A 27265-nucleotide genomic window follows, 5' to 3' on the forward strand; every position below is an offset into this window, starting at 1 on the left:
CTCCAATCTTTAAGAAAACAATTTATGGTGCTCAGGTACTCTAGAAATACTAGGAGGGTATCCACCACCAGAGACAGGATAACCTCTCAATGCAATTCTTTTGTAATGCTGTAATATTGGCCTTCTGGACCCAGTAGCACAATCTGGTTGAAGTCAATGGGAGTTCGGGGGTGCTCCTTATTTCCCATAAGGCACTCGATGGTACAGAGTTGAGCACTGTATAAGACATTGGAACTGTGAAATAAGGCTGTACTGTGATGCTACTTAAAGAAAAAGCAGCCACTGAATCTAAGAAATTTTGTAAAAGGAGGTAAGTGTGTTACTCAAGGAAAAACAAAATAATCATGCTCTGCCACAAAATATATATATGCTTCCCATGTTTCCAATTCCTAGTATGCGGTATAATAGTTTTTCCTAGGATTTCACAGTTTGTCAGTGATCATTACTCAACACAGTATATAAAAATAGAATAGGATGATCAACTTTCTTACTGTCATTTTCCAGCCAGGCATACAAAAATTACTTTCTGTACTATGACCATGTTCAGCAACTAATGGATCTCTTAAGATGTGTGTCTTTTACAGTGATTCACACAGCATTTCATGTGGTGTACTTCTGGCATATGAAGAGAATCGGTTGCAAAGTTCAATTTAGGAGGCGGAGAACGGAACAAAAGCCCGATGAAAGCCTGACGGAGCTGATCACAAGCTTTCTGCTGTAGGAAGCTATAGATATGGAATGCTTGTTCTACATAAACACTATGAAACTACAGCAAAATCCCAGCTGCTTGCGTTCTACCCGGAAAGGTAGTAGAAAAACAGGGACTGTAACTGTTCTGGAGGGGTTAGCCACTTAGGAGTACGTTTTCAAAAAGTGTTTTGGGTGGAGTTTTAAGCTCAACATCAATAGGAGGCATGTGATTAGACCTTTCACTACAGGAATCTCACTACAGTGGTTGCTCTACCTTTGCACTGCACCCCACTGTGTCACCCTTTAACATAATGGAGGTCGATACAGAGCGATCGTTTCTTCAATCTCCTTAATATGCTGCTCTTGTTCAAAAGAGATGATGTGTAATAGTACCTTTGAAACATCAAATAATACTCAGAATCCTTATAGGGTAGGTATATATTGCAATATCCAAATTTTGTAAGAGTAAATTGGAAGAAAGGATAAGAAAGTTACACATGGCCATACAGCAAATCATTGGTATATTGGTGCACAAAACTAAATTGCTCCTTGGTCTCTGACCTGTACTCAGGCTGTAGACCATTGCCACCACTCTGATTTTCATAAACAGTAGGTCATGTATCTTTTTAAATATGGTGTTATATGCTAGAGACATTGAGAAATTACACTGTAATCAGACAGTGGATAACGGAGAAAAAGCAAAGCTGTTGCATACTTTCTGAGTTTGCAAAGATTTTTACTGTTCAGAGACATCTCCTCTTACTAAAGTGGCAAGAGATTTGTAGAAGACCTAGACAACAGCAGTGGCTCTAATCAGTGTAACCTTTTTACCCAGGGTTTTCCTTTCTGCCTTGCCTCTTAGCATAAACTAATTTTATTAAATCAGACTTGCAAAATCCCTGCTGGATGTATTCATGCTAAACAAGGTCATGATTTTTCACTCCTTCAATGTATTAGAAAATTAATTTATATATACATATTTCTCCAGCATCAGTAAAGTATTTATTTAAAAAGACAAGGAATACATTTTTGGCTTATCTAGCCGTTTATCGAACTACATTTTAAAAAAATTTGTACTGTTTAATTTTTCTACAACCAAACCTTAGCAGATTGAATTTTCCCAAAGCCCAGGATCCTTTATAAATTAGGGGTTTTCCTCTAACCTGAGCGTATTCCTTTGGTGTTGATGATATCTTTACATTTTTTATATCAGCAGGGGCACCAAGCACGTAGTCCCATAGGTATTCAGGAGATAACAGTTTAGCAGGCCTGTTTTCAAGGTAGTACTTGTTTAACTGGCTTTCGTCATGCCATATTGCCTCAGTTTTTTCTCTTTGTCTTTTCTAATCGATTCATAACATTCCTTGGTAAGGGTTAAAACAGAAAGAGGAGTGCCTCCAAATACAGCAGCATGATGATAATAATAGTACCCCTGTCCTAATGGAATATAAGCTTTTGACTGGGGATTCCTCTCATATGGGAAGTCATTTTTCTGTTTTCTTGTAAGACCAAGCATGGACCTGTGCTATAGAGTCATCAAGTGTCTCCAAACCAAAGTCACTTTGGAAAACTTGATCCACATCCATACAAAAAAGATAATCTACTTCACACTTGATGAAGCGTTCGATGAAGTCCCCTATCATCTTCATGCACATCATACTTGCATCTTGCCACCAGTTTTCTTTCTTAACCTGAACTACTTTAAATGTCCGCAGAGGTCCCAATTCTATATAAGGTATTTTTGAGGTATTATCCACTATAATGTAGAAAATAACTTTATGGCCATCCATGAAGAAGCGGTTTGCAGAAGTTAAAAAGTTTTTTAAATACTTATCAATATACCTGGCGGGGGGGGAAAGGGGAAGTTGTTAACTGTTGGGGAATGAACTGGAGTCAGAGGGTCAAATTCATATTAATAGAATCTAGTTTCAAACAGTATTCCCTTAGACCATGTCTACACTAGAAACATCTGTCAACAGAAGTTATTGTCAAATCCACATCCTTTTTATACTGGGGGGGCCCAAAAATTGGACCCTAGTCAAGATGTGACCTCACCAGTGCCGAATAGAGGGGAATAACTACTTCTGCTCAAAATGCTCCTCCTAATGCACCCTAGTATGCTGTTGGCCTTCTTGGCTACAAGGGCACACTGTTTACTCATATCCAGCCTTTCATCCTCCATAACCCCTAGGTCTCTTTCTGTCATACTACTGCTGAGCCAGTCGGTCCCCAGCCTGTAACAAAGCTTGGGATTCTTCTCCCCCAGGTGCAGGACTCTACGCTTCTCCTTGTCGAACCATATCAGATTTCTTTTTGGCCCAGCCCTCCAATTTATCCAGGTCACTCTGGATTCTCTCTCTACCTTCCAATGTATCTACCTCTCCCCCTAGTTTTGTCATCCACAAACTTGCTGAGGGTGCAGTCCAGTCCCTCATCCCGGTCATTCAATAAAGATGTTGAACAACACCAGCCCCAGAACCGACCGTTGCGCTACTCCTCTTGAAACCGACCACCATCCAGATATTGAGCCATTGACCACTACCTGTTGGGCCCGACCAGCAAGCCAGCTTTCTATTCATCTTATAGTCCAAAGATCCAATCTGTATTTCCTTAACTTATGGACAAGAATGTTGTGGGAGACCATATCAAAAGCCTTGCTGAAGTCAAGGTATATCACATCTACTGACTTCCCCATGTTCAGAGCTTGTTACCTCGTCATAGAAGCTAATCAGATTGGTCAGGCAGGACTTGCCAACATGGATTCACTGGGGCTACTTCTGATCACTTCCCTTCTTCCAAGTGCTCCAAAATGGATTCCTTGAGGATTCTCTCCATCATTTTCCCAGGGATTGAGGTAAGGCTGACTGGTCTATAGTTCCCTGGATTGTCCTCCTTTCCCCTTTTAAAAGGTGAGCACTACATTTGCCTTCTTCCAGGCGTTGAAATCCGAACCCCGATCCCATATCGGGAACATCGGCCTCTTTCGAAATACTAAATCGAAAGAGTGCACATGTAGACACTCCAGTCCACTTTTTTGAAATATGGGTCTGCCATGGTGCTGGTCAGCTGGCAGCAGCAGGGCTCTATGGTCCCTGCCCCTGGCTGCCTTAAAGCTGCATACACGCAGGAAACCTGTGGCAGGAAGCTGAGAGCATGCTAGGAGCACCCTCTGCACACACTTCAGCGCTGCAGCATGGACAGTAGCGAGCCCCCACAGGGTACCCAGGGGGATGGGGAAAAAGGGACCCCTCCTGGACAGAGCAGGAGCTGCGGGACCTCTGTGGCCTGAGGAAGGAGGAGAGGGTCCTGCACAATATGGGGGTCAAGCAGGGCAATGCTGCTGCCTTCAGCAGCCTGGCTCAGGGCCTCCAAACGAAGGGCCACCCGGAGCATACCGCGGAGCAGGTACGCTCCAAGGTAAAAGAGCTGTAGCAGGGCTATGCCGGGACCAGGGACCAGGGCAGCTCCAGCCACATGCCCTTTCTTCTGGGAGCTCTGGGGCCCCAGGACAGCTCCCCAACCCTTCATTTCTGAACATGGAAGCTGTAGCTGGAGGGGAAGGAGCACCTCAGACCGGGGATCCAGGAGAGCAAGGGAACCACGGAGTGGTCAAGTGAGGAGGGGGACCTCGCCATTGTCCTCCCCTCCAGCCAGGAGACAGGGAGCTGGACATCCCCAGACGTCACCGAGGGACCCTCTGGTACGTACATGGAGGGGTGCACACCTGCTCCATAGGGTGAGGAAGACGCAATGGCTAGTCACCCACACACAGGACCGGTGGTCCCGGGCTGCACACAGGCCAGCCCCCACATGGGATGCGGCACCCCCCTGGTGGCCCACCAGCAATGCTTGGCACCCCCTTTCAGTGGACAGCGCCGCAAGCCACACAGGGTGGTGGTCGGTCAGTGCTGGACAGCAGCCGGGTTCTGCACACTGCAGGCCGGTAAAGGCCACCTGTATGAGAGACCTCTGGATTCACCCCCAGCCCAGGAGGCTGGCCTGTGGGGGGGGGCAGGGCAGTGCCTTTGTGGGGGGGAGCTCCATGGGTGGGCTCAGGTGGGCCACAGCCAGGTCCCCTCCATCTGGGGCCCATTACTGACATGCTGTCCCCCTTTCCATACAGCTGCACCATCTGTGGACTGGGAGAGCCCTGTGCCATCCATCATCCCCGAGAGCCCCCCCCAGAGCCCTTGGAGGGTGCCCAGAGACCACCCCATGAGGTGCGCCATTAGGGCCGTGGCCAGAGGGCACCCTGCTGGGCTGAGAAGGACCCAGCCATCCAGTACCAGGCCAAGATGGCTGAGCAGCACCTGTGGCTCACCAAGGCCAAGACGGAGTAGCAGAGGGCAGCCTGGGAGAGTCTGCTGACCACCTTGGTGGGCAGTGGTCACACCCTCCAGGACCATGCAGCCAACATTGCCCATCTCCTGTCCCCCGTCAGCTTCTCCCACTGAGCTTGCACCCTCTGCTTCCATGGAGCCCGCACCCTCCACCCCCACCAGGCCCACTCTCCAGCAGTACCTGCCAGTGTTCCCCCGCACCCTCTCCTCCCCAGCGGGGATCCTGCACCCGGGGAGGCAGGGGCTCCAGGGGCCAACTGGGCTTGCAGCCCACCACCCCACCATAGAATGAACCCGGTGCCCCCCTCCAAGTTAGGTTCCCACTCCCTGTACGTGGCTAACAAATAGTCAAGATGAACGTTTATTTTAATGTTTACCATTCCATGCTGTGCTCATCGGGGGATGGGGGGTGGTGGATGTGTGGGTGCAGTGCTGTTGGGGGTGGTGGGTGCAGTGGGTGGCAGATGTGCGTGGGATGCAAGTGTGCATGCGGTCAGAGGTGGCCATCGGCAAAGGCCTGCCAAGGGCCTGCCTGATGCAGTGGCTGTACCTGTGGGCCCGGCAGATGGGGGCAGTGCCCGGCTGCTCATAGCTGGTGGCGGCTGGAGGGGACTCCCCCACCCACCAGGGACACAGACATCCCCCTTTTCCTCCACAACATTGTGGAGGACACAACAGATGCCCACCACTTGGAGCACATTGAGAACCCCCAAGCTCCAGCCGCATGTGGAGGCACCTTAACTGCCCGTTTAGGTGCCCGAAGGCCTGCTCCACAAAGTTGCAGGTGTGGTTTAGGTGCTGATTGAATGTCTCCTGGGCACTGCCATGCTGAAAACAGAGGAGACAGTTTTCTTGCTATCAGTACAGACCCAGCTTTGTCTGCAGCTGTCCACCACCTACAGCCCTGGTCCGCAGCATGCTCAGGGTGCTTGAATTTTCAGAGTTTTAGCTGCAAGCTCTAGCAAATCTGTACTTAGTATGCATGAACTAAAGTTTTTTGTGGTGTGTTTTTTTTTTTTTCAAAAGCTCGTAGTGTGTCCAAATTATCAGAGGAACATGTCTGACAGAAGGCTACCTCCTGCCAAGTTTGAAGTTCCTCCAACCCATGGGAGTGCTAGATCCTCTCAAAGAAAAGAACATCAGAATTTTTTAACAGAGGCAAAACAACATATGTTCCTGGAAACAGCTGAAACACTTTTGGCCAAAATTTCCAATTGACATGTGAAATTGTTGCTTAAGCAGTTTAAATTTGGTAAAGTTATATGGTACTAAAATCAACGTTTTTATAATGGGGAGCATTGGGCAATGTTATTAATAGGTTCGTCACCAGTTCCAGTTGCTGTCAAACAGCTAATTTACAGCTTAATTATTGTTAACAGGCTAATTACTGAAGTAACTGAAAGTTGCATTGTCATTCTACTTTATTCTTATTAAACTGCAAAAATTACTTTAGTTTTAATTACTCCTCTTTGGGCCTATTGTGCTCCTATTGATACCAATTGAAAAGGGACAAAGTTCTTTATTTTTAAAATGTATCTATAAACGTATGTCTATACCTGGAGCTCCAGAAAAGGAGCTCAGGAATCGGATATCTTTGACCTTTTGCTCTTTAGAAGAGAGTGGCTCAATGGAATCACAATGCAGAACGCTGAACACACAGCTCCCTACTTTCATACCCCAATTTGCTAGAATAAGCAGGTTTTAGACTGCCAAACTAAAATGGAGGCCTCAAAAGAAACTGCCATCATCTGCAGCCATCTCCAGGTGAGTCCAGACAGTGTCCTTTAGCTTTTTAAAAAAACAAAAAAACCCACCAAACTCTCGCAAACCATTTTTAAATGGAACATGTTGACTTTGTACTTTTATACAATCATTGGTGAAGGGACTTCCATTGGCCAAGAGAAATGCGGCCATCTATGATAAGATCGTACATGAGATGGCTGCCTGTGGTTACTTCCAGGACTCAGTGCAGTGCTGGGTGAAGGTTAAAGAACTCCATCATGCCTATCAAAGTCCATGAAGCCAACCAGTGGTCAGGGTGGCTCCATGGACCTACCCCCATTATCAACAGCCCCATATACTTATAGGGAGCAACCCCATCACAAAGCCTGGGCTGAATTACGGCACTTATAGAGTCCCTGGTATGGAGTTCAGGGTGAGCCTGGAGAAGCAGGGTGGCCTGGAGGTAGAGGGCAACAGAGAGGAGGAAGGGAACAATGAGCAGGGGAGAGAGGAAGTTGTTCCGGACAGCCCCGTCAGGCTCTGCTGTGCTTTTCATAGGCTGTGTCCTTTTCCTCCAGCATTTCTTTGCATTTTTCTGGCACCCCACAGCTGCTGGGCATTTCTCTTCCCAATCCCCCTTCCCCCAGCATTTTTCTGATTTTTTTTTTTTTTTTTTTTTTTTCCCCCTCTTCCCCCACCCCCCAGGACTTCCTGGTGCCACACAGCTGCTGGGCGTTTCGCCTCCCATGTCCCTTTCTAAGCACCATTTGTTTTCGGTTCTCAGGAATCCCCCTACACCACAGGGGGCGATTCCTCTGTACTTTCCCTCCCATGTCCATCTACATCCAGCCTTTCTATGGTGTGGTGTGTTTGTGTTTTTTTTTTTTGTTTGTTTGTTTTTTTCGCTTTACGTTGTTTTTATTGTGCACTGAAGCCCTACACAGGACAGGTGGCAGCTGCCCCTGCTTTGCAGACCTTCCCATTCCCATTCCCATCAAAAGAGGATAATTGCTGATAACTTACCTTGTCTACAAAGCAATGTGCTGGAGAAGTGATGGCAAGTGAAGTATTGTGAAATGCATGCTTACTGTCCCAGCCTTAGTCTATATATCCTTCCAAAGTATACTTTTTAGTGATAGTACATAGATTCATTCATTGCACTTCAAAGCAAATTTTTGGAGGTTAGGTCCATAAATGGCTATTAGCTGAGGGTAAAGTATGGTGCCCCTAGCCTTTAGTCAAAGGCTGGAGACAGATGGCAAGAGACAAATTGCTTGATCATTGTCTTTGGTTCACCTCCTCTGGGGCACCTGGCACTGGGTGCTGGCGGCAGACAGGATAGGGGGCTGGATGGACCTTTGGTCTGACCCAGTATGGCCATTCTTATTAATTTTGACCTTCATTTTCCTGGCCTAGTGGTGCAGAGAAAAATAGGACAGACAGGAAATGCAAACACGATCTGATCCTGCAGCTCCCAGAACACACTCGCGTAGGGCACAAAAACTTGACAAAGGATGTGGCTCGGTGGTGTCAGTCAAGTAAACTAATGAGAGAGTGCTTGACATCCAGCAGCAGCAACTGACAAAAAATGAATGAGGTCACGGCAAAGCAGAGTGCAGTTGGGGCAAAGCTTGTAAAGGCCATTACTGAGCAGATGGAGGTTCTGTACTCCCTGCTGGAGTTTCAGAGGGACTCCCACCCCAGCAGGGCATCAGCTGATACCTGCTGGTCAGAGTCCCCTGAGGAGAGGGCACCCACCTCCCCTCATTGTAGTCCCTACATGCAGGGAGGGAGGGTAAGACTACGCTGCTGCTCCGGATCCATGGGCCCCTGCAAAAGGCTCTTCAAGCACCCTTGAGAAGGCTTCTTTTCACAGCCACTTATCCCCTGCCCCCAGATAAAATCATTCCTTTTAACTTAGTGTGATTTCTTGTCCTGCAGGAGTGTGTGTGGCGGAGGGGGAGACAAATCAAACCAGGCAGGTGGGGGAAGGGTGAGTGCCACAGAAGGCACAGCTGGGCAGTGAAACTCCCTTGTCCACAGCAGATGCATGGCTGAGGGAACCGGGCGGCTTCTGCAGGGGACACTGAAGGCACAGCACATTCTGTTTACTGCAACTTAACCCCCTCCCATCAAAAAAAATCACCCATTTATTATGGCATTGTTTGATTTATTAGCATTATGGCAGGGACATCCATAAATACAATGTGCATTACAGATCAGTCATAAAGCTGTTTTTTTTTTTTTTAAAGCATTCCTTATTGCTGCAGTCTGAGCATCCTTACTAGTGGATGGCAGTGTAGATGGCTGTGAGTAAGCCCTGCTTATTGCCTTGCTTCAGAATTCCAGAGAGACAGGAAAGTGTCCCACTTGAATTCACATGTTGTGCACCATAGCGCATGCTGTCATAACAGTGGGGACGTGAGCTTCAGAAACATCCAAACAGATCAATAAATGTCTGAACCTCACTTTTAAACATCCAAGGGTGCATTCCACCACCATTCTGCACCTGCTCAGTCTGTGGTTAAAGCCTTTTTTTGCCGAAGTGCAGGGCTCCTGAATAGGATTTCATCAGGTAGGGAAGGATAGGGTAAGCAGGATCACCCAATATAAAACTAGGCATCTCTTCGTCACCAAGCTTGATTTTCAGATCAGGGAAAAAAGTCCCATCCAGGAGCTTTTGGTAGTCCCGAATTTCAGAATATGGGTGTGTTATGAACCCTTCCTGACCAGCCAACCTTGATGTCGGTAAAATAACCTTTGTGATCTACCAACCCCTGCATCACCATGGAGAAGTATGCCTTTCAATTAATATACTCTCAAGCAAGGTGGTCTGGGATCACGAGAGGGATGTGCATGCCATTTTTTGACCCACCGCAGTTTAGGTGAGTCCTGGGCAGCAAAGCCATCCACTATGGCCTGTATATCTTCCAGAGGCACAGTATTCCTGCGGAGACACTGATGGATTGCATGGGCCACTTCCATCACCACGGACCCCACTGGAGATCCTCCCACACTGAACTGATTTGCCCCAAACCGGTAGCTGTCGGGGGTTGCAAACTTCCACATTGCAATTGCCACTCACTTCTGCACCATTAAAGCCAGCCTCATTTTGGTGTTGCTGCACTTCAAGGCAGGTGGCAGCACATCACAAAGTTCCATAAAAGTGGACTTCCACATAAGAAAGTTCTGCACCCACTGCTGGCTGTCGCAGGAGTCCAAAATGATGTGATCCCACCCATGTGTGCTGGTCTCTTGAGTCCAAAACTGCCACTCCACTGTCAGCAATGCAGTCATGGCAGCCACCAGCTCTGAGGTTTTGGACTGCAGTTGGCACAATTGATGTTCCAAACCTTCATCCTTGTTGTCATCTTTGTCAGCAGCACTAGTGGGATAGCCAAGCACCATTGAGCTTTGGATCTGAAGGACAAATTGTGTAACAGATGCTGTGATTGCCAAAACGATCTGTGCTATGAGTTGGAGCGTTCATGGATCCACGCTTGCACTGAAATGCTGCAGCAGGAAATGGCGTGATCTCCAATTCTTTTTCCACGTGGTTAGTGATGCAGTGAATTCTGGCACAGTGCTTAGAATTCTGGGATTCCAACCTGAAACACCCGCAAGCAACCAGGACCAAGGCACTGTGGGATAGGTACCCACAATGCACTACTCACGCTGTCAGACTTGCATGGCGCAATGGGGATGCGGAGATTTGGCACTGAGAATAGGTGGGTTGAATTTCAAGAAGCTTTGTGGATACTACATTAGAGCTCATAATGTTGAGATTAGATATTCAAATTTATTATATATCGATTTTTTTTTATCTCGTACTGTAGACGCAACCTAAGATATACTTGCATTCTTTCCTCTATAAAGCCTACTTCCTAGACTGCTCTTTCATCTGAAACAGAATACTAGTGCTGATATTTCTATTTGTAATATTCCCCACAGGTGGGGCCATGTCACCTTGCTTATCTTTAAAAGTGCTGTGCACATTTAAGCATTTTATAAGAGTGGAAAGGCTTCTAATTTCTTTGCTGTAGCAATCCCAAGGTTCAAAATGAGTTCAGTATAGTAACTAGCAGTACTTACTTCCCAATGGCAAAAACTGTCAAACCCACTGTGATTTTTTGCTTCCTGTAGTGGTTTTCCAAGACATTTCTCTGAAATGTACCATCCCATACAATTGGAGCAGACCAGGAGGTCAAAGTTGATACCTCTGGACGTTTACTGCACAAAAGAACCAACAGATTATCAATAATTAGGAGGGTGTGAGTCACCCAAGAATATAAACGCAGGGTATTTCAGAAAATGTGTGTATTGTTACCTCAAGCTAATGCAAATGAACAACACTAGAGCTGCATGAGAGGTTTTCCACCCGCATTTCCTTATGCACTGTCGCCTCCCATGTCACTTGGGAATATAGGTTTTAGTTGCTCATTATGAAAGGACTTTACCAATTTAACTGTGAGTATTCCGTTTGATATTCCAGTGTAGTGAGTTCCAAGCTTCTGTATGAATGACACAAAGAAAATCATGTTTAACATGCCAAAGTCACTTAAGGCAGCAAAAACAACAAAACAGACCTTCTAGAATAAAAGAAATCATATAGCACTTTAAAGACTAACAAAATAATTTATCAGGTGATGAGCTTTCATGGGACAGACCAACTTCTTCAGCTCATAGCCATACCAGAACAGACTCAATATATAAAGCACAGAGACCCAAAAATTGTTATCAAGCCTGACCAATCAGAAGAGCAGAGGGGTGGCAGCGGGGAGTGAGGAAGTTAAGAGTTAGATAAAACTATGTAAAAGAGTCTTTATAATGGGCCAGGTAATTGCTGTCCCAGTTCAAACCACGTGTTGCTGTGTCGAATTTGAATATAAATGACAGTTCTGAGCATTCCCTCCGTAAACAATTGTTAACGTTCCTTTTCAGTAAAACACAGACTTTCAGGTCATTAACGGAATGGCCCACTCCATTGAAGTGCTGGCTGACAGGTTTGTGAGTTAGGAGTTTTTTGATGTCTGTTTTGTGTTTGCAGTCTGTCCTATATACATGGTGCGTGGGCATTGCTGGCACATGATGACATATATGATGTTAGTTGAGGAACAGGAGAATGTGCCCAATTCTGTGAATAACTTGGTTAGGTCCAGTGATGGTATCTCCAGAATAGATATGTGGACAAATTTGGCAATGGGGCTTGCTGCAAGGAAAAGTTCCAGGATTGGTATTATTGTGGTATAGCCTGTGGTTGCTAGTGAGAATTCTCATATGGTCGGGAGGTTGTCTGTAGGAGAGAACAGGCCTGTCACCTAGGGCCTTCTGGAGAGTAGCATTCTGGTTTAGGATAGGTTGTAGGTCTTTAATGATACATTGCAGTGCTTTGAGTTGTGGGCTGTAGGTAATGGCCAGTGGTGTTCTGTTTGTTGGCTTTTTTTTTTTTTGGGCATATCTTGGAGTAGTTGCTTTCTAGGTATTCATCTGGACTCTTAAACTTAAACACTGGCCTGTCAATTTTTGCTATTTTTGCTTCTCTTGGTGGGTAATTCAGGTTTATGAATGTTTTGGTAGAGATTGTGTAGTTTTTGGTCTCTTGTCAGTAGGATCAGCGCAGATGTGATTGTACCTAAGGTCTTGACTGTAAATGAGGAATCTTGTTGTTTGTGCAGGATGGAAGCTAGAAGCGTGTTGGTAAGTATAGCGGTCAGTGGGTTTCTGGTAGAATGTGGTACTGATCAGGCTGTCACTGATCTGTACTGTAGTGTCCAGGAAATGTATGTCTTGTGTGGAGTGGTCAAGGCATAAGTTGATGGTGGGGTGCAGATGGTTAGTCTTTGTGGAATTCTTCTAGAGTCTCTTTACCATGGGTCCAAATGATAAAGATGTGCCACAGCTGCTGGCATGCATTTCAATATGCATTTCAGCACCTCATTAGTATTCTTCGATTTGGCCATTAGCATGGCCATTTTGAAGTCTTACTAAGGGTAGATGTAGCCCATGTATGTAGGACAGACTGCAAACACTCTTCGACAAAGAATTAATGGACACAAAACAGATGTCAAAAAAACTCCTAACTCTCAAACCTATCAGCCAGCACTTTAATGAAGTGGGCCATTCCGTTTAATGACCTGAAAGTCTCTGTGTTTTACTGAAAATGAACTGTAACAACCGTTTACAGAGGGAATGATCAGAACTGTCGTCTATATTCAAATTCGACACATTAACACACGTTTTGAATCAGGACAACAATTACCTGGCCCATTATAAGGACTCGTTTACATAGTTTGTTTTATCGAACTCTTAACTTCCCCACCCAAAACCCCCCTCTTGCCACCCTTCTGCTCTTCTGATTTGTCAATTGATAACAATTTTTGGGCCTCTGTGCTTTATATATTGAGTCTGTTCTGGTATGACTGTGATCTGAAGAAGTGGATCTGTCCCATGAAAGCTTGTCACCTAATAAATTATTTTGTTACTCTTTAAACTGCTACATGACTGCTTTTTTGTTTTGACAATACAGACTAACACAGCTATCTCTGTCACACTTCTAGAATAAAGTCAAAGATAGCCTGGTGTCTTAAAGTAGTGCAGAATTTATCACTTACCATAGAAAATACACCAGCAGTCAAGTAGCACTTTAAAGACTAACAAAATAATTTACTAGGGGATGAGGTTTTGTGGGACAGACACACTTCTTCAGATCTGTTTGCTGGTTTGTTTTGTTAGAATATGGACTAACATGGCTACGTCTCTCTTACTACTCTACCATAGAACTGACGAAGTTTCAGGAAAAACCCTTTCATTATGTGCCATTAAAACAGCAGGCTTGTTTCACCGAAGAATTCATCAAATGTTTCCATAGCCCCTCATGCAAAGCAGTCTTGCTACATATGGCAATATATCCCTATGCCCCTGACAGTCTTTGAAAAAGGCATTTGGGTGTAGAGTAAGGGGGAGATGTTGTTGTTACTAGAATGAAAGCATGTTAGAAGGTTGCAAAAATGTCAGTCCGTGTACTGTATACAGATTCAGCACTGATCTAGTCCTGTTTTAAAATGCAGGAAGCTATACTGCATGTGCTTCAAGCCAAACAGACAAAAGTCTTAGCATAATTTAAAATTGTTCACAAAGGTCCCAAGTCTTTTGATTTATTGTATGGATATACGTATTTCTGGAATCTGTGGCTAATGCAAGGACACATTCAGTCTGCTGTATTGGATTTGTGAATGGACTAAAAAGTTGGACAGGAAATGTAATCAAAACATGCAGTACTACCTTACTAATGATTGAGGATGAAATTCACCTGTGCTCAGAGGGCCAGCTGCACTGTTGCCTGTTAGGGAGTGTATCAACTTCTCACGTGAATGTATGGTACAGTACTGCACATGGTGTAATGTATTTTTCAGAGTAGCACAAGCCTGGCCATTTGTATGAGGAAAAAATGTTAAAGAACACACAATACTTACTTTTCAACAAATACCTGGGGAAGCCCAAGAAAGATCCAGTCTGGCCTTAAAAAGCAAGAACATCATTTATTTTTAAATTAAGGCATAGATCTGTCTCCTCATCTCACAAAAAGCTATTGCAACTAAAATCACCCCATCTGTTTGCGTATGTAAAAAGGGATTGTGCTTCACATGTAGATTTAAATGGCTCAGTAAAAGCAATGGGACCTCGTGCCCACCTTCACTAATGCCTGTGAGAAAGCATAACATAAAAGAGAGAGAGGTTCACAGAGGTTTTAATTTGTTACAGCAAGTCGGTGGAAGAGCTGGCTGTGGAATGAGTCATCCGGAACTTCTAGGGCAGATATTCCCCAAATTTGATGTATGGTGGTTTGCAGAAAACTGTCTGGTATGTCTTGATGTTAATGCAAATACTAAATCAAAGAAAAATGGTGCTGACTTTCCTCTTCATTATCAGCTGCTAACGCTCTTTAAGGCAGTGAAAGAGCCAGGCTAGTAGTCTTGCAGACCGGGTACTGGGTTATGAATCGGAAGACCTAAGTTCAATTTCGTTCAATCTGTGACCCTGGGAAAAACAATCATTAAAACTTTGAGGGAGGGATAGCTCAGTGGTTTGACCTGGTAAACTCAGGGCTGAGAGTTCAATCTTTGAGAGGGCTGTTTAGGGGTCTGGGCAAATAGATTTTGGGGAAAAAAAAATGTTAGGGATGGTTATGGGCCCTGCATGGGATTGGACTTTATGACCTCTGAGGGTCCCTTCCAGTTCTATGAGATAAGTATTTGTGCATCAGGCCCTCACTGACAAAATAAGACTAGCACACAACCTTTAACCCAATTGCTGTCTGTTTATATTTTGAACTATTAGAGGAGCCTATCTCTTATTATGCATCTGCATAGCATCTACCACAGCTGGGGACATTAGAAGATTTTTTTCAAAGGCAAATATAGCAGTGTTTTAATTCTACATCTATTGGCCATTAGGTGCCTATCTGCAATTTTCCTTTCAAATCTCTTCCTTTAGACACTAATTTAACAGTACTATATTACACACCGATTTTCCACATTATTTTCCCATGTTGCAATTGCTGTAATTGCCAGAGTTGAGTGCGATCAAGGAGAATTAACCAATGTCTCCTATTTCTCTTTAAAACCTATTTAAACTTCAAATATGGGTGCAAAATTTCAATTTTGGAGGTCGGAGGTTAGAAAATTGAATCTGATTGTTGGGTATTAAATACACACACATGGTTTATGTCTGTGTGGAATTTAGCAACGCATTTTAATTCTCTGTCACGGAGAATGACGACTCATTCTTTGCTTTGAGGACTTTAAGGTTTACTAAAAAATGTGAAAAATTGCACTGTTAAAGTTCTTCATTTGAAGTACAACTAAAACCACACAGACTACAAAACAATTGAAAAGAGACAAATACACTAGCAACAAAAATGTCTAATATGACACCCTACACAGGAAATAAAATAGAGAAGTAAACATTTCCAAGCTCTGTGTACAGAAATGAGAAAATGGTTACAAAAACATAAAAACCAGCCTATTTTTTTTTTTGGAGTTTAGTCAAACTACTTTATAAAATATTACAATTTTGCGCTTGCAAGAGTCCATGCCCTCTCATTTGCCTTTGAATTCCGTAGAAATTGAGTATTCTCCTCAATACCCAGGATCAGATATTTTGCTGTTTAGATTTTGGTGAGTTCCACAATAGTTCAATAACGCATGTTTATCCTGGTTTTATAGTTAACATTTACCTTTTAAAATACAGCCAAACAACAAATAGAGCTGTCAAAGAGACCATAGTCAGTCTTCCACAGGTAGTTCTTATCTAACGTGGAGAAAAAAAATTAGTAAAGTTTATGAGACTAAATTAAAGGATGCATTAAATGTACAATTACATCTAAAGCCTGAATGAAAGTTCACCAGTTTAACTGTTTTTAAACCAATGTAGTTAACTGGTGCACAAAATTGAGTGGATCTTTATTTCAATTTAAAATAGGTTTATTTATGGTTTAGCTTAAAACTATTCCTAACTGACAAGAGTTAAACAATCAAATAAAATCTTCAAGCATGCAGATACCAGTCTTAGAACAGAAGAAGTGTGTCCATACTTAGGACAATCTAAGATACAAAACAAACTTACCTTTGTCATGTCCCCGGATTACAACTGTTGAGGGGTCTAAAGCTGAAAGTCAATATTTGGTTTCACTGACAGTCTTCAGTTCTTTGCCTATCATGAACAAGGTGGGGGGGAAAAAAAGCTCAGTTTCCCAAAAGATTTATTTATGTTAAGATAAGATTATATTCAGCCTGGAAATTCAGCAGGCTCTGCTACTGCCTGCAATGTGTCCATGGTCTCGGTCTCCCACCCAACACTTATTCATTTTAACATACTGCCTATAGCAGGGAGAAGGCCATCAACAAATGCATGTGCCACGGCTCCCTGTCCATTTACATCAGGCTGTTGTATTCCCAAATTCTGTAAGAAAATGTCAGTTAGCCGGGTCCGATAGTCTCCCAGGCTCTCTCCTTGCCCTTGTTTACAGCAGCGTATGGCTGTCCAGTTTGTTTTAGGGGATCACACTTTAGGAATGGCTTCATGCAGGCGGCTCTAAAGAGCCCTACACCAGTCTCTATATGCAGTATCTGGGCCAGTACTTTTCATGGTTGAATGGTGTGCCTCAGCTGGCCAGTCTGCGGCAGTCAACTATTTTTCATACTGACTGGTAGAGGCTAACAGTTTACACAGTTGGAGGAGGTCTGTCTCGGAGGGTCCATAGGTTTCACACATTAACAGAAACTCCTCAGCAAATTTGATAGGATTTTTCTGTGGCTTAGGAAAACCTTTAACTATAGACAAAAGTTCCGTACGGGTCCAGGGTTTATAATTCCATACGGGCTAACTTCCTTCCATCTTAAGGATCCGTAAAGGTGCCACAACATTTTTATCAGAGTCCTTTTTCAACCTCCCATCAGATCAGGATAATTTTTGCGGTCTGATTTGGGTTGTCTTTTCATAACATTTTGCAGGGCTGCGAGGCCAATGAGGGTACCTTCTTCATTCTCATCACATCTCTCATCATCAGTAGTTACCGAGGTCTTTTCTTTCTCCTTTCCTTTACTAGGGCAGGAGTACGGTGAGGGTCGGGTTTGATCCAGATCATTACACAGGACTGGGCAAAGGGGAGCGCTCGGACTGGTGGTGGGAGAGACTGCATCCAATTGGGCTTTTAATTTATCATTAGAATTTCCAAGAGAAGTGAGCTTTGATTCAGTCCATCTATGATTTGCCTCTTCCCACCACTGCATGAAGCAGTCCACCTCTTCTTTAGCCAATTTAGTTTTTGGGAGGACAAGTTTGTCTTTTAAGGCGTTCACTCGGTCCTTGTCCCAAGAACCTAACGGTGGCCACTGCAATTTGGGGTCCTCCAGGGTCAGTTTAGACCATTTCTCCAGAAGCCTACAAGAGTCTGGACCCTTTCTAAAATACATAAAATGAGCCGGCATCCCCTTAGGGAACTGTTCTACCTTAAATGTCTGATTACCCATACAGGAGGACTTCACACGCTACTCACACAAGAAGGAAATTTGGACTTGTCAGAGAGGTACCCAGTGCAACACACAGAAAGGAGCCCACCGGCTATTGCCTCAGTCGCCCTTGCTTTCACACCAGGGATTATACTCAAGGTGTGGTGCAGCTGCGATTGTGCAGATTTCACTTATCTGGACCACGGGGATGGGAACCCCTTGGTCAGACGGTCCCCGGACGGAGATGGTGCCCAGACTCAAACACACCACAGGGAGGACGGATAGACACAGAGACAGGACAGTCTTCAGACTGGTCAAAACCCAGAAAGAATAATTACCTGATCAGGCCCAGATTCCAGAAGTTAGATCCCTACCAGAACAGAGTGGGAACCAACAGGTTCGATGGCGTAGACCACGCTGTGGCTGTGCACCTTTCCGTCTTATGGAGGACCGCTTGGACTAAATGTCCAGGAGCCGGCTGCCACGGTCATCCTGCAAGGCAGTCAGGGATCATGTAGCCTCAGCAAAGACGTTTGCCATCTCGGTGGAACCTCCAACTTGTCAAAGTTAAACTCGAGATTCACAATTTGTCAGACCACTCTGTTTATTAGCAAAGCTGCTCTGCTAATACATCCAGAAATGTGAGTCCCCCCCACACCTGGGGCTTGGGTCTCTTAATTTATACAGCACAAGAAAATGATTCCATAAACAAAGAAAAAGCCAGACTCTCACTCATCTCATGTAGCCCCTGAGACCAGTCACATACGTTCATTTCCATATCACCTTCAGCAATCTTCTGTTAATGACTCTTTGGCTACCTTAATTAGTGACCATCTAACACCTACTGCTCTGGCTCCTGCTTTCCCAGGCACACCTGGCTCCATCCAAACCCACCCCACATTCCTACACACAGCATCAACATAACTTCCCCTTCTTGAGCTCAGAAGCAACATTGTATCATAGTGTGATTTTTATAATGTAACTCTCATACTTCCACACACTGCCAGACAATATTGACCTCCTGTAGTCCAGCAAATACTTTTGTCCAGCACCAGTCAGATCCTGAGAGTGCCATATTAGAGGTTCAATCTGTACAAGCAGCAAATGCGACTGGGCAAAGAAAGGAGATGGACTTGTTTTGTAGAATTGTTCCCATTAGTGGAAGACCTGAAAGATCCACTTCACTTAATGATGCAGAAGGGGAGGTTGGTAGACTATCAGAAGTAACTACGAATACCTGGAATCTCCAAAATGTGTATTATGCATTTCTCCTACATCTTCCTTCTTATTTAAAAAAAATAAAATAAAAAAGCCTCCTCAAAACTGCCGTGAGGAGCATGTTCCTAAACTGAGCAACCACATAACTATCTTGCTGTAATCCTTCCTCTACTCCCAGCTGTTAACTCTTGTTTCATGTCATGACAAAGCTTCTGCCTGAGATAATTATGAACATCAAGGAAGGGAAACGGTCCTTGTAATGCATGAGATAATTGCTGTCTTTATTCACATAAAGCATTACGGTGTCAAATTTGAGTATGAACCCATGTTCACAACCAACTACTTCAAGATAGGTCCATAAGCAGGCAGATCCAAAACTAAATAAGACCAAAATTAAACTAGCCATTGACAAAGAAACCAAGAACATTCATTCATGAGAGCACAGTATGATTTGTTGGCATTATGTCAGAGAACTACATGAGTAACGTGCGTTACAGATCAGTCATGAAGCTATATTTTAAAGTGTCCCTTATTGCTGCTGCCTGAGCATGGCTACTGGTGGCTGGTTGAGTAGGCGGCTGCAAGTTAGCCCTGCCTATGGCCTCAGCCTTGGAATTCCAGATTGATGGGAAAGTCTCCTACCTGGATTCACGTATGTTGTGCAAAATAGCACACACTGTAACAATGGTGGGGACGTTACATTCAGAATGCCCAAACATGCCAATAAACATCTGAACCTCACTTTTAAATGGCCAAAGGCACATTCCACCACCCTTCTGTGCCTGCTCAGACTGTGATTAATATTTTCCTTGCTGGAGTTCAAGGCTCCTGTGTAGGGCTTCATTAGGCAGGGGAGCAGAGGATAAGCAGGGTCACTCAGTATAATAATGGGCATCTCCACGTCATTAATCTTGATTTTCCAGCTGGAAGAAAAAGTCCCATCCAGGAGCTTTCTGTACAGTCCTGAATTTTGGAGTATGCAAGCGTTGTGAACCCTCCCTGACCAGCCATCACTGATGTTCGTAAAATGACCTTTGTGATCTACCAACCCCTGTATCACCCAGGAGAAGTACCCCTTTCGATTTATATACTCCGAGGCCAGGTTGGGGATGTGTGTGCCATCTATTACTCCACCGCAGTTAGGAAAGCCCTGGGTAGCAAAGCCATCCACAGTGGCCTGTACATCTCCCAGGGTCACAGTCTTCCTGAGGAGATGCTGACAGATCAGATAGGTCACCTCCATCACCACGGACCCCACTGTAGATCTGCCCACCCCAAACCGATTTGCCACTGACTGGTAACTGTTGGGCACTGCAAACTTCCACAGGGCAATTGCCACTCGCTTGTGAGCCATTAAAGCTGGCCTCATGTTTGTGTTGCTGTGCTTCAGGGCGGGCGCCAGCACATCAAAGTTCCATAAAGGTGGATTTGCGCATGCAGAAGTTCTGTACCTACAAATTCTGTCTCACAAATCCTGGTCTCATGAATCCAAAACTGACCCTCCACTGTGATCAATGCATTCATGGCAGCCAGCAGCTGAGAGTTCTTGGACTGCATTTGCGAGATCTGCTCTTCCAAACCATCCTCAGCAGCAACACCATTATTATAGCCAACTGTCACTGAGCTTTGGAGTTGAAGGACAAATTGTTTCAGCAACCACAGTGGCTGTTGCGCGATCTTTGCTGTGAATTGGAACATTTGTGGATCCATGCTTGCACTGGAAGGTCGCAGCAGGAAATAGCACGATCTCCAGTGCTTTTTTCACTTGGTTTCTGATGTTGTGAAGTCTGGGACAATGTTTGGAATTCTGGGATTTAAATATGAAACACCCACAAGCAACTGGGGCTAAGTCACTGTGGGATAGATACCCACAATGTACTGCTCATGCTATCCAACTTCCATGGGGCAATGGGGATGCAGAGACTTGACACGGAAAAAAGGTGGGTTGAATTTCAAGAACCTTTGTAGACACTTAATTCAAATTCATAATATCAAGGTTAAATATTCAAATTTATTAGAAATCAGAATGATCTCGTAGTGTACACACAGGCTTAGGGTTTAATTTCCAAGTGGATGGACAGAATGATCCCCTTGAAAACATTCTTTTTTCCTCTCCCTGCAATTTATCTGCTTATGTCCACCTAATCTGCAAACGTACTCACTACTTTATTCCTCCTGCCCCCGTAACTCACCTGCTAAGCTAGTCTAAAATCCCCACTTTGATGAGAGGTGTAAGGCTTTGCTTAAGACCTTTGGGCAACACAGGATCTGTACAGACACTGCCTTACCTGTGTTGCCTATTGGCTGACAGCTGGAGCTGTGAAACTGACAAGTGTGTCCATTTCATTGCTACTAGGGCCCTTTCCAAATGTAGGGGAGGGGTTAAATTGCAGTAAGTAGAATGTATGTGGTGGGCAGCTGTGTCTTCAGCCCTCCCCCAGCTGCCTGGTTCCTTCAGCCACATGTCCACTGTGGACCAGAGACTATTTTTGGGCAGCTGTGCCTTCAGCCTCCACCAACATGCCCGGTTCTCTCAGCTGTGCATCTGTTGTGGACCAGGGAGTATCAGTGGGCAGCTGTGCCTTCAGCTGTCCCCCAACCCACCTGGTTTGATTTGTGGTCCTCCTCCCCCACATGCAACAAAATCACACCGAGCTCAAAGGAATGATATTATTTTGGGGGAAGGAGAGGTTTAAGTTGCAGAGAAAAGAAGCATTCTCCAGGGTACTTGAATAACCATTTGTAGTGGGCCTTGGGGCTGGAGCAGCAGGCAATCCTTGCCCTCCCTCACCACATGTGGGGACTGTGATGATGGGGGGTGAGCGACCTCTCCTCAGGGGACTCCGGCCTGCAGTATCGGCTGTTGCACTGCTGGGTTGGGAGTGCCTCTGGAGCTGCAAGAGAAAGTGCAGGACCTCTGTTTGCTCTGTAACTGCCGTTAACGAGCTTTACTGCGGCCTCACTCTGGTTTGCCGCTTGCTGCTGCTGGAGGTCACGCATTCCCTAGTTAAACTCTGCTTGACTCTGACACCACTCAGCTGTACTATGACACCACTGAGCAGTGTCCTTCGTCAGCTTGGTGTCCTCCGCCTCAGTCTTTTCCATATGCTACCGAAAATTGCTACCTGTGTGGTGCAATGGGCAAAAGGAATTTTTTCATAATGGGCGCCCTTTATATTTGCAGGGCTGGGTGCGGAATTCCAATTCTAATTCAAATTCAATCAAAACTTTGTGGGCTTGCTTTGACCTTCTTCCTGCACACCTGAAAGCAGTGCTCAATGAAGCGGCCATACTTGTAGAGTCGCCACATAGCTTTGTGGGATACCTGTGGGAAGCTTCTGGAGGCTAATAAAGTCAAATTAAGGACAGGGTGCTTCCACACTAGCCTTGATTTGAGATTTTTATACCCACCCCATAATACTGATATTTTGTAATTGGTATTACAGCTCAGTAAATTGAGATAATAGTATTAACTGTGATTTTATCTCATAATGTAGACACAGCCTTAGAGAAAGCTACAGAGCAGGTGGTGTTTGTGTAGGATACTGACACAAGATCCTGGACAAGACTCCAAAATTGTAACCCTTCTGCCAGGTAAAGCCAGCATCAGTCAGGGCCAGGTTCAGCTTCTAGGAGTTCCCCTTCATCCATCACAGAACTGGCCTGAGTCCCTACCCAGTAACCTGGGACATTCATGTAGCATCCTTAGGTGCCTCAGAGAGGCCATACTGCCCCATTCACAAGCACAGAATCTGAATGTAGAAAAAACCTTTATTAAGAGAAGAAAGTAGCTTAGCATTAATTTTGGGAAAACACCCCAGGCAGGGTTCATAAACACATCTGTGAGTAAAAGTCCAACCCAAGCAGGTAGGGCAGTGTCCTCTTCCTCTCTGGTTCTTAAGTCCAGCAACCCAAACATGCCCTTCCCCTGCACCTCTCTCAAAGTTGCTGTCCTTGGTCAGGGCAGACCCAGATTTCAGGGTTGCCTCTGCAGGGTTTACCTACCACCCTGAGTAGCGGGAAGTAAGGCGGTATCTTACTCATGCCACTGCTCCCCTGATGGCTGCTCATTGCAACCAGCACTGATGGGCCGCTCCTGCCAGTAGCCCACTGCTGCTCCTGCTGGGCAACGGCTCACTACTTCTATTAGCTTGTGGTTGATTTGGCACTGGACACAGCTCAGTGATTTCATCTCTTCACCCAAAGCACAGTGCAGCCACAAGCAGTCTCCAGCATCCACGGGAGTAAACTTAAAATGAGAAGAGCCTTCTCCCGGAGCCTGTTTTATCTTGGTCATTGAATCAGCCTGACAGCTCACACCTGGTGGGAATGTAGCTTGCTGGCTCAGAGCCCTGCCTTCCCCTGCTAGTTTCACAGACTTCTACCAAGAGTCCCTGTCCATCTGGAGTTGCTTCAACTGAGAGTCTCTCTCTCCTTGTGAAAACACAGATTAAACACAGTCTGTATTTCCACAATAACTGCAAGCCTGTGTTTAGCATTCACACAGCTTGGGGTCCCACAATAGCCCAAATAATTACCATAGGCGAAACGCCACTGTGTCAGTTGAATATCAAGGAGATCTAAGCACACAGGAGCAAAATGTACTTACATACAGACACCCAGTGTTTCTCTCCCATTCCAGCAAGCTGCAATGGAAGCACTCCTTCACGTCCTTCCGGCACAATGCTTTGTTTGGAAGTCAGTGGCACCTCATGCTAGCTGTGATGATTCCTTCACAAGTTTATGGGCTGTACAAATAGCTTCATTGTGAAAATAGCATATGGTCATGTGTAGAACTGGTTGGGGCTAAGCTGTCTTTGACAGTCTTCTAATATTAGCTGTCAGAGCAAATGAAATAACACATGTATTCGCACTTTCATTCTAATGAGGAAAATACTGAATATTAAGGGTCCCCACCTATTTTCACTCTCACAAAAGAAATCATGCCCGTCTGCATAGTGCTAGGTTCTGATAAAACAACAGATGGTCTTGCAATCAGCAAGAATTAAATATCCTAGAACCTGATTCACAGGCCTGTCTTCTGCATTTTTTATGTACAAGACGGATTTCCATGGCAATCTGAGTTTGTACAGAGCTAGGAGGGGAGGAATAGCTCATTTTGGGATACAGCCTCGTGGGTGTGGATAAACTGTATGTCGTTATCCCTGTCTCTTTACAAAGATTTGAGTGAATCTGTATTTCACAGGTGAAATGGATTGGGGTATAAAATGAGAACCAGCTCATAGTGTCAGGAGAGTTGAAAAAGTCAGCTAAAGTCATTCTCAGTTTATTATTGATTTTCATTTTCTGTACGTGTGTTCCTCTGTGTAGGAAGCACATATGTGCAGTGCTCCCGCCTCCTCTTGGATGTCAACGTTGTGGACAGATGCTTTGAGTTCTTGGGGGCAGGAGCTAAGATGTGACCCCCCAATCTGCAGTATGAGACACCTTAAGCTCATGCTTGGAAGCGACTTTCATTCACTTGTCTTACTCGTTTGGCTACACTGCTCTGGGAAAGATTGCTGGTGGAGCTTCCTCCCTGCTTCACCTGGCTTTGTTTACTAATATTGGCCATCCCCTAGTAGGTCAGATGATGATGTCATTTGTAACAGAACAGTGGCTGTGCAGACCTGAAGCATATGTTGCTTTTTCCAGTGGAAAAATGTCTCCCAGTAGGTGGCTGACTTAAACCCTTGTACCCCGGGTAAAGCATAGGTCATCCACACATCTCCTCCACTTACTGTTTCAGGACAAAACTTCTAGCTGAGCCCAGGAGAAAGCCAGTTGTTGACCTTGAGTCTCAGTAGAACTTCTCCTCATTGTCCAAGGTCTTTCTCATTTGCATTTTCCTTTTGGGTTCCATTTGAGAGCTTGACTGACTATGCTGAATGATTGTTTTCTCAGGTAGTACTAAAAGCATAAAGAACAATTCTGCCTTCGTTGGCCTCTTCTTGAGAAGCTGCATAGGATGTCAGTGTCAGGTTATGTCTTTTAAATCTCTGGTCCTGCTCCCAGCCACTTCCTGGCCACCAGCCCTGGCCACCACTTGCAGCTCCCCAGCCTTCCTGTCCTGGCCCTGCTGTGGGCCATTTGTCCCCTGCCACAGGCCACTGGCTCACTGGCCATAGCACCTCGTCTGTGGCCCCCACCATAACCTGCCTCTCTCCAGCCCAGCCATGGCCCATGCACAACCTACCACTCCCCACTGTGGGCCATTGTGCCCTGGCTATGACTCCTCAGGCCCTGCCACTGGCGGCCAGTCACCAGCTCCGACTGCAGCTCCAGCTGCAGTCACTGGCTGAGGTGGGCCCTAGGCAGTGGCTCCCAGCCACCAACTCTCAGTTGCCCCCCATACTAGGCTGCCGGGGCACTCTGGTCCCCTGTATTTCATAGTTGTGCTGGACCATGGATGTTGCCAGACCAGAAAGGCACAGATTGTAGAGGTGAAACCTGTAAATATTTGATTAGGAGTTGTGATGATTTGCTTCATTTTTTTCAATTACAGTCTACTAGATCCTACACACCAAATATCTAGTGTATAATGTCGTACTGCATATTAAACCAGAACCCAGCAGAACCAAATGAAGAGATATGTTTCTTTATGCTCCAGCAATGATGTTATCTGGTAGGCAAATAGAAGTGATTATTTAACCAAACACAGTTGCCTCTGACCACTAACATTGGCTTGGTGACTGGGTACATTTGGCACAAATTATGAAAAGCAACTGAATTTCTTGTAATTTTTCAAGTGGGATGTTGATGCACACCATAAATCTCGCTATTGCAGCATGGCTTCCGTAAGCTTTTAATTGAGCTTTCTTTAAAACTGTCAGGAAGGCTCTTTAGTCCATGATGTTTACTTGTGCAATGTACATTGTGCTTGGATTATCATGTAATCAGCTGCTCAGCATCCAGTATGCTGCATGAAACCAACATTGCATCTTATGTCTACTGCTTGAGCAAGACAAGGTATTATTCAGGGCATCTGTTCTCGTTTATTCCTAGCTGAAGTAACATGAAGAAACCACAAGGAACTGCACCGTGAAGGGAATCTATCCTGAAATTCCTTATCAAGCAAATGGCTTTAAGACTTCCCTTTGGGGCTAGTGGTGCGGTTGGTTTGTTTGTTTTCTTTTTTCCTCACCATATTTTCAAACTCGTGGAGTAGGAAATCTTTATTTTTAGGATTACTACTGCCAACTGTTTTACTTAAAGCAATTAGAGTCCTTCCTGATTTACAATTTTACACAGTGACAAGAGGAGAGTTTGCTAAGGACATAAAACTGAATAATCTGGCTGGGGTGCTGTGCCATTCTCTTAGTTATTTTTAAATCAGTGTACGTCAGCCAGGAGCAGTTATTTTATCCATAATGTGCTATCCACATGCCTCTGAAAGTTGGCTTTTTCTACCCTCTGATACCTTATCTTGTGCTGGAGTTACTTCAGATTTCATAAAGTAAGCAGACTTGGGTTGGGTCAGTGTTTGACAGGAGACCTGCAAGGAACATCCACGGTAGGGGGGAACTGGTACTTGAGTTCCGCAGAGCGGGAAGAGTTTTTGTTCAGCATCAATAGTAAACCAATGCTTGATATTACAGGACATCTGTCTCTTGCCAGAGGTGTGAAACAGAGCTCCTGACCTCTCATGCTGCACTTAAAGATGCTATGACATTTTCTTTTCAGTTGTTGGCCAGTGACTTACCACCTTACACTCCAAGTGGATCATAAGTCATCTACAAGTCCCTTTCACTTCACTCTGTCTCAGGAAAGCTGAAGTCCTTAATACTTTCTTTGCCTCTGTCTTCATGGACAAGGACAGGTCCCGGACTAAAGCGATAAGTGATGCACTGTGGGATGAAGTTGGCCAGCCTTTGGTGGGGAAAGAACAGTTTAGGAGCTATCAAAAAAGGCTAAACGTACATAAATCCATGGGCCCAGATCTAATTCATCCGAGGGTTCTGAGGGAGTTGGCATATGTCGTTGACGAACCCTTGGCCATTATCTTTGAAAAGTCATGGAGATCAGGAGAGATCCTGGGTGACTGGAAAAAGGCAAATGTAGTGCCCATCTTTAAAAAAGGGAAGAAGGAAGATCCAGGGAACTATAGGCCAGTCAGTCTCACATCAGTCCCTGGAAAAATCATGGAGGGGCTCCTCAAGGAATTCATTTTGAGGCAGTTGGAGAAGGGGAAAGTGATCAGGAATAGTCAGCATGGATTCATGAAGGGCAAGTCATGCCTGACCAACCTGATTAGTTTCTACAATGAGATAACTGGCTCTGTGGACA

General features: G+C 45.0%; 2 protein-coding genes across 2 annotated transcripts in view; one reads left to right on the plus strand and one right to left on the minus strand.

Annotated features, from left to right (window-relative positions):
• DAB2IP (DAB2 interacting protein) overlaps positions 1–27265 on the plus strand; it is a 421910-nt gene that overhangs the window by 16701 nt on the left and 377944 nt on the right. The gene's annotated exons all lie outside the window — the stretch shown is intronic.
• Positions 994–16385, minus strand: LOC142024126 (N-acetyllactosaminide alpha-1,3-galactosyltransferase-like). Its single transcript, XM_075015861.1, is given in 8 exon segments — positions 994–1083; positions 1854–2000; positions 2003–2176; positions 2178–2532; positions 10845–10982; positions 11210–11263; positions 15988–16061; positions 16377–16385. Coding segments are annotated over 8 exon segments (1041 nt in total).

Source organism: Carettochelys insculpta, chromosome 21, assembly GCF_033958435.1.
Source record: "Carettochelys insculpta isolate YL-2023 chromosome 21, ASM3395843v1, whole genome shotgun sequence".
Taxonomy (NCBI): Eukaryota; Metazoa; Chordata; order Testudines; family Carettochelyidae; genus Carettochelys; species Carettochelys insculpta.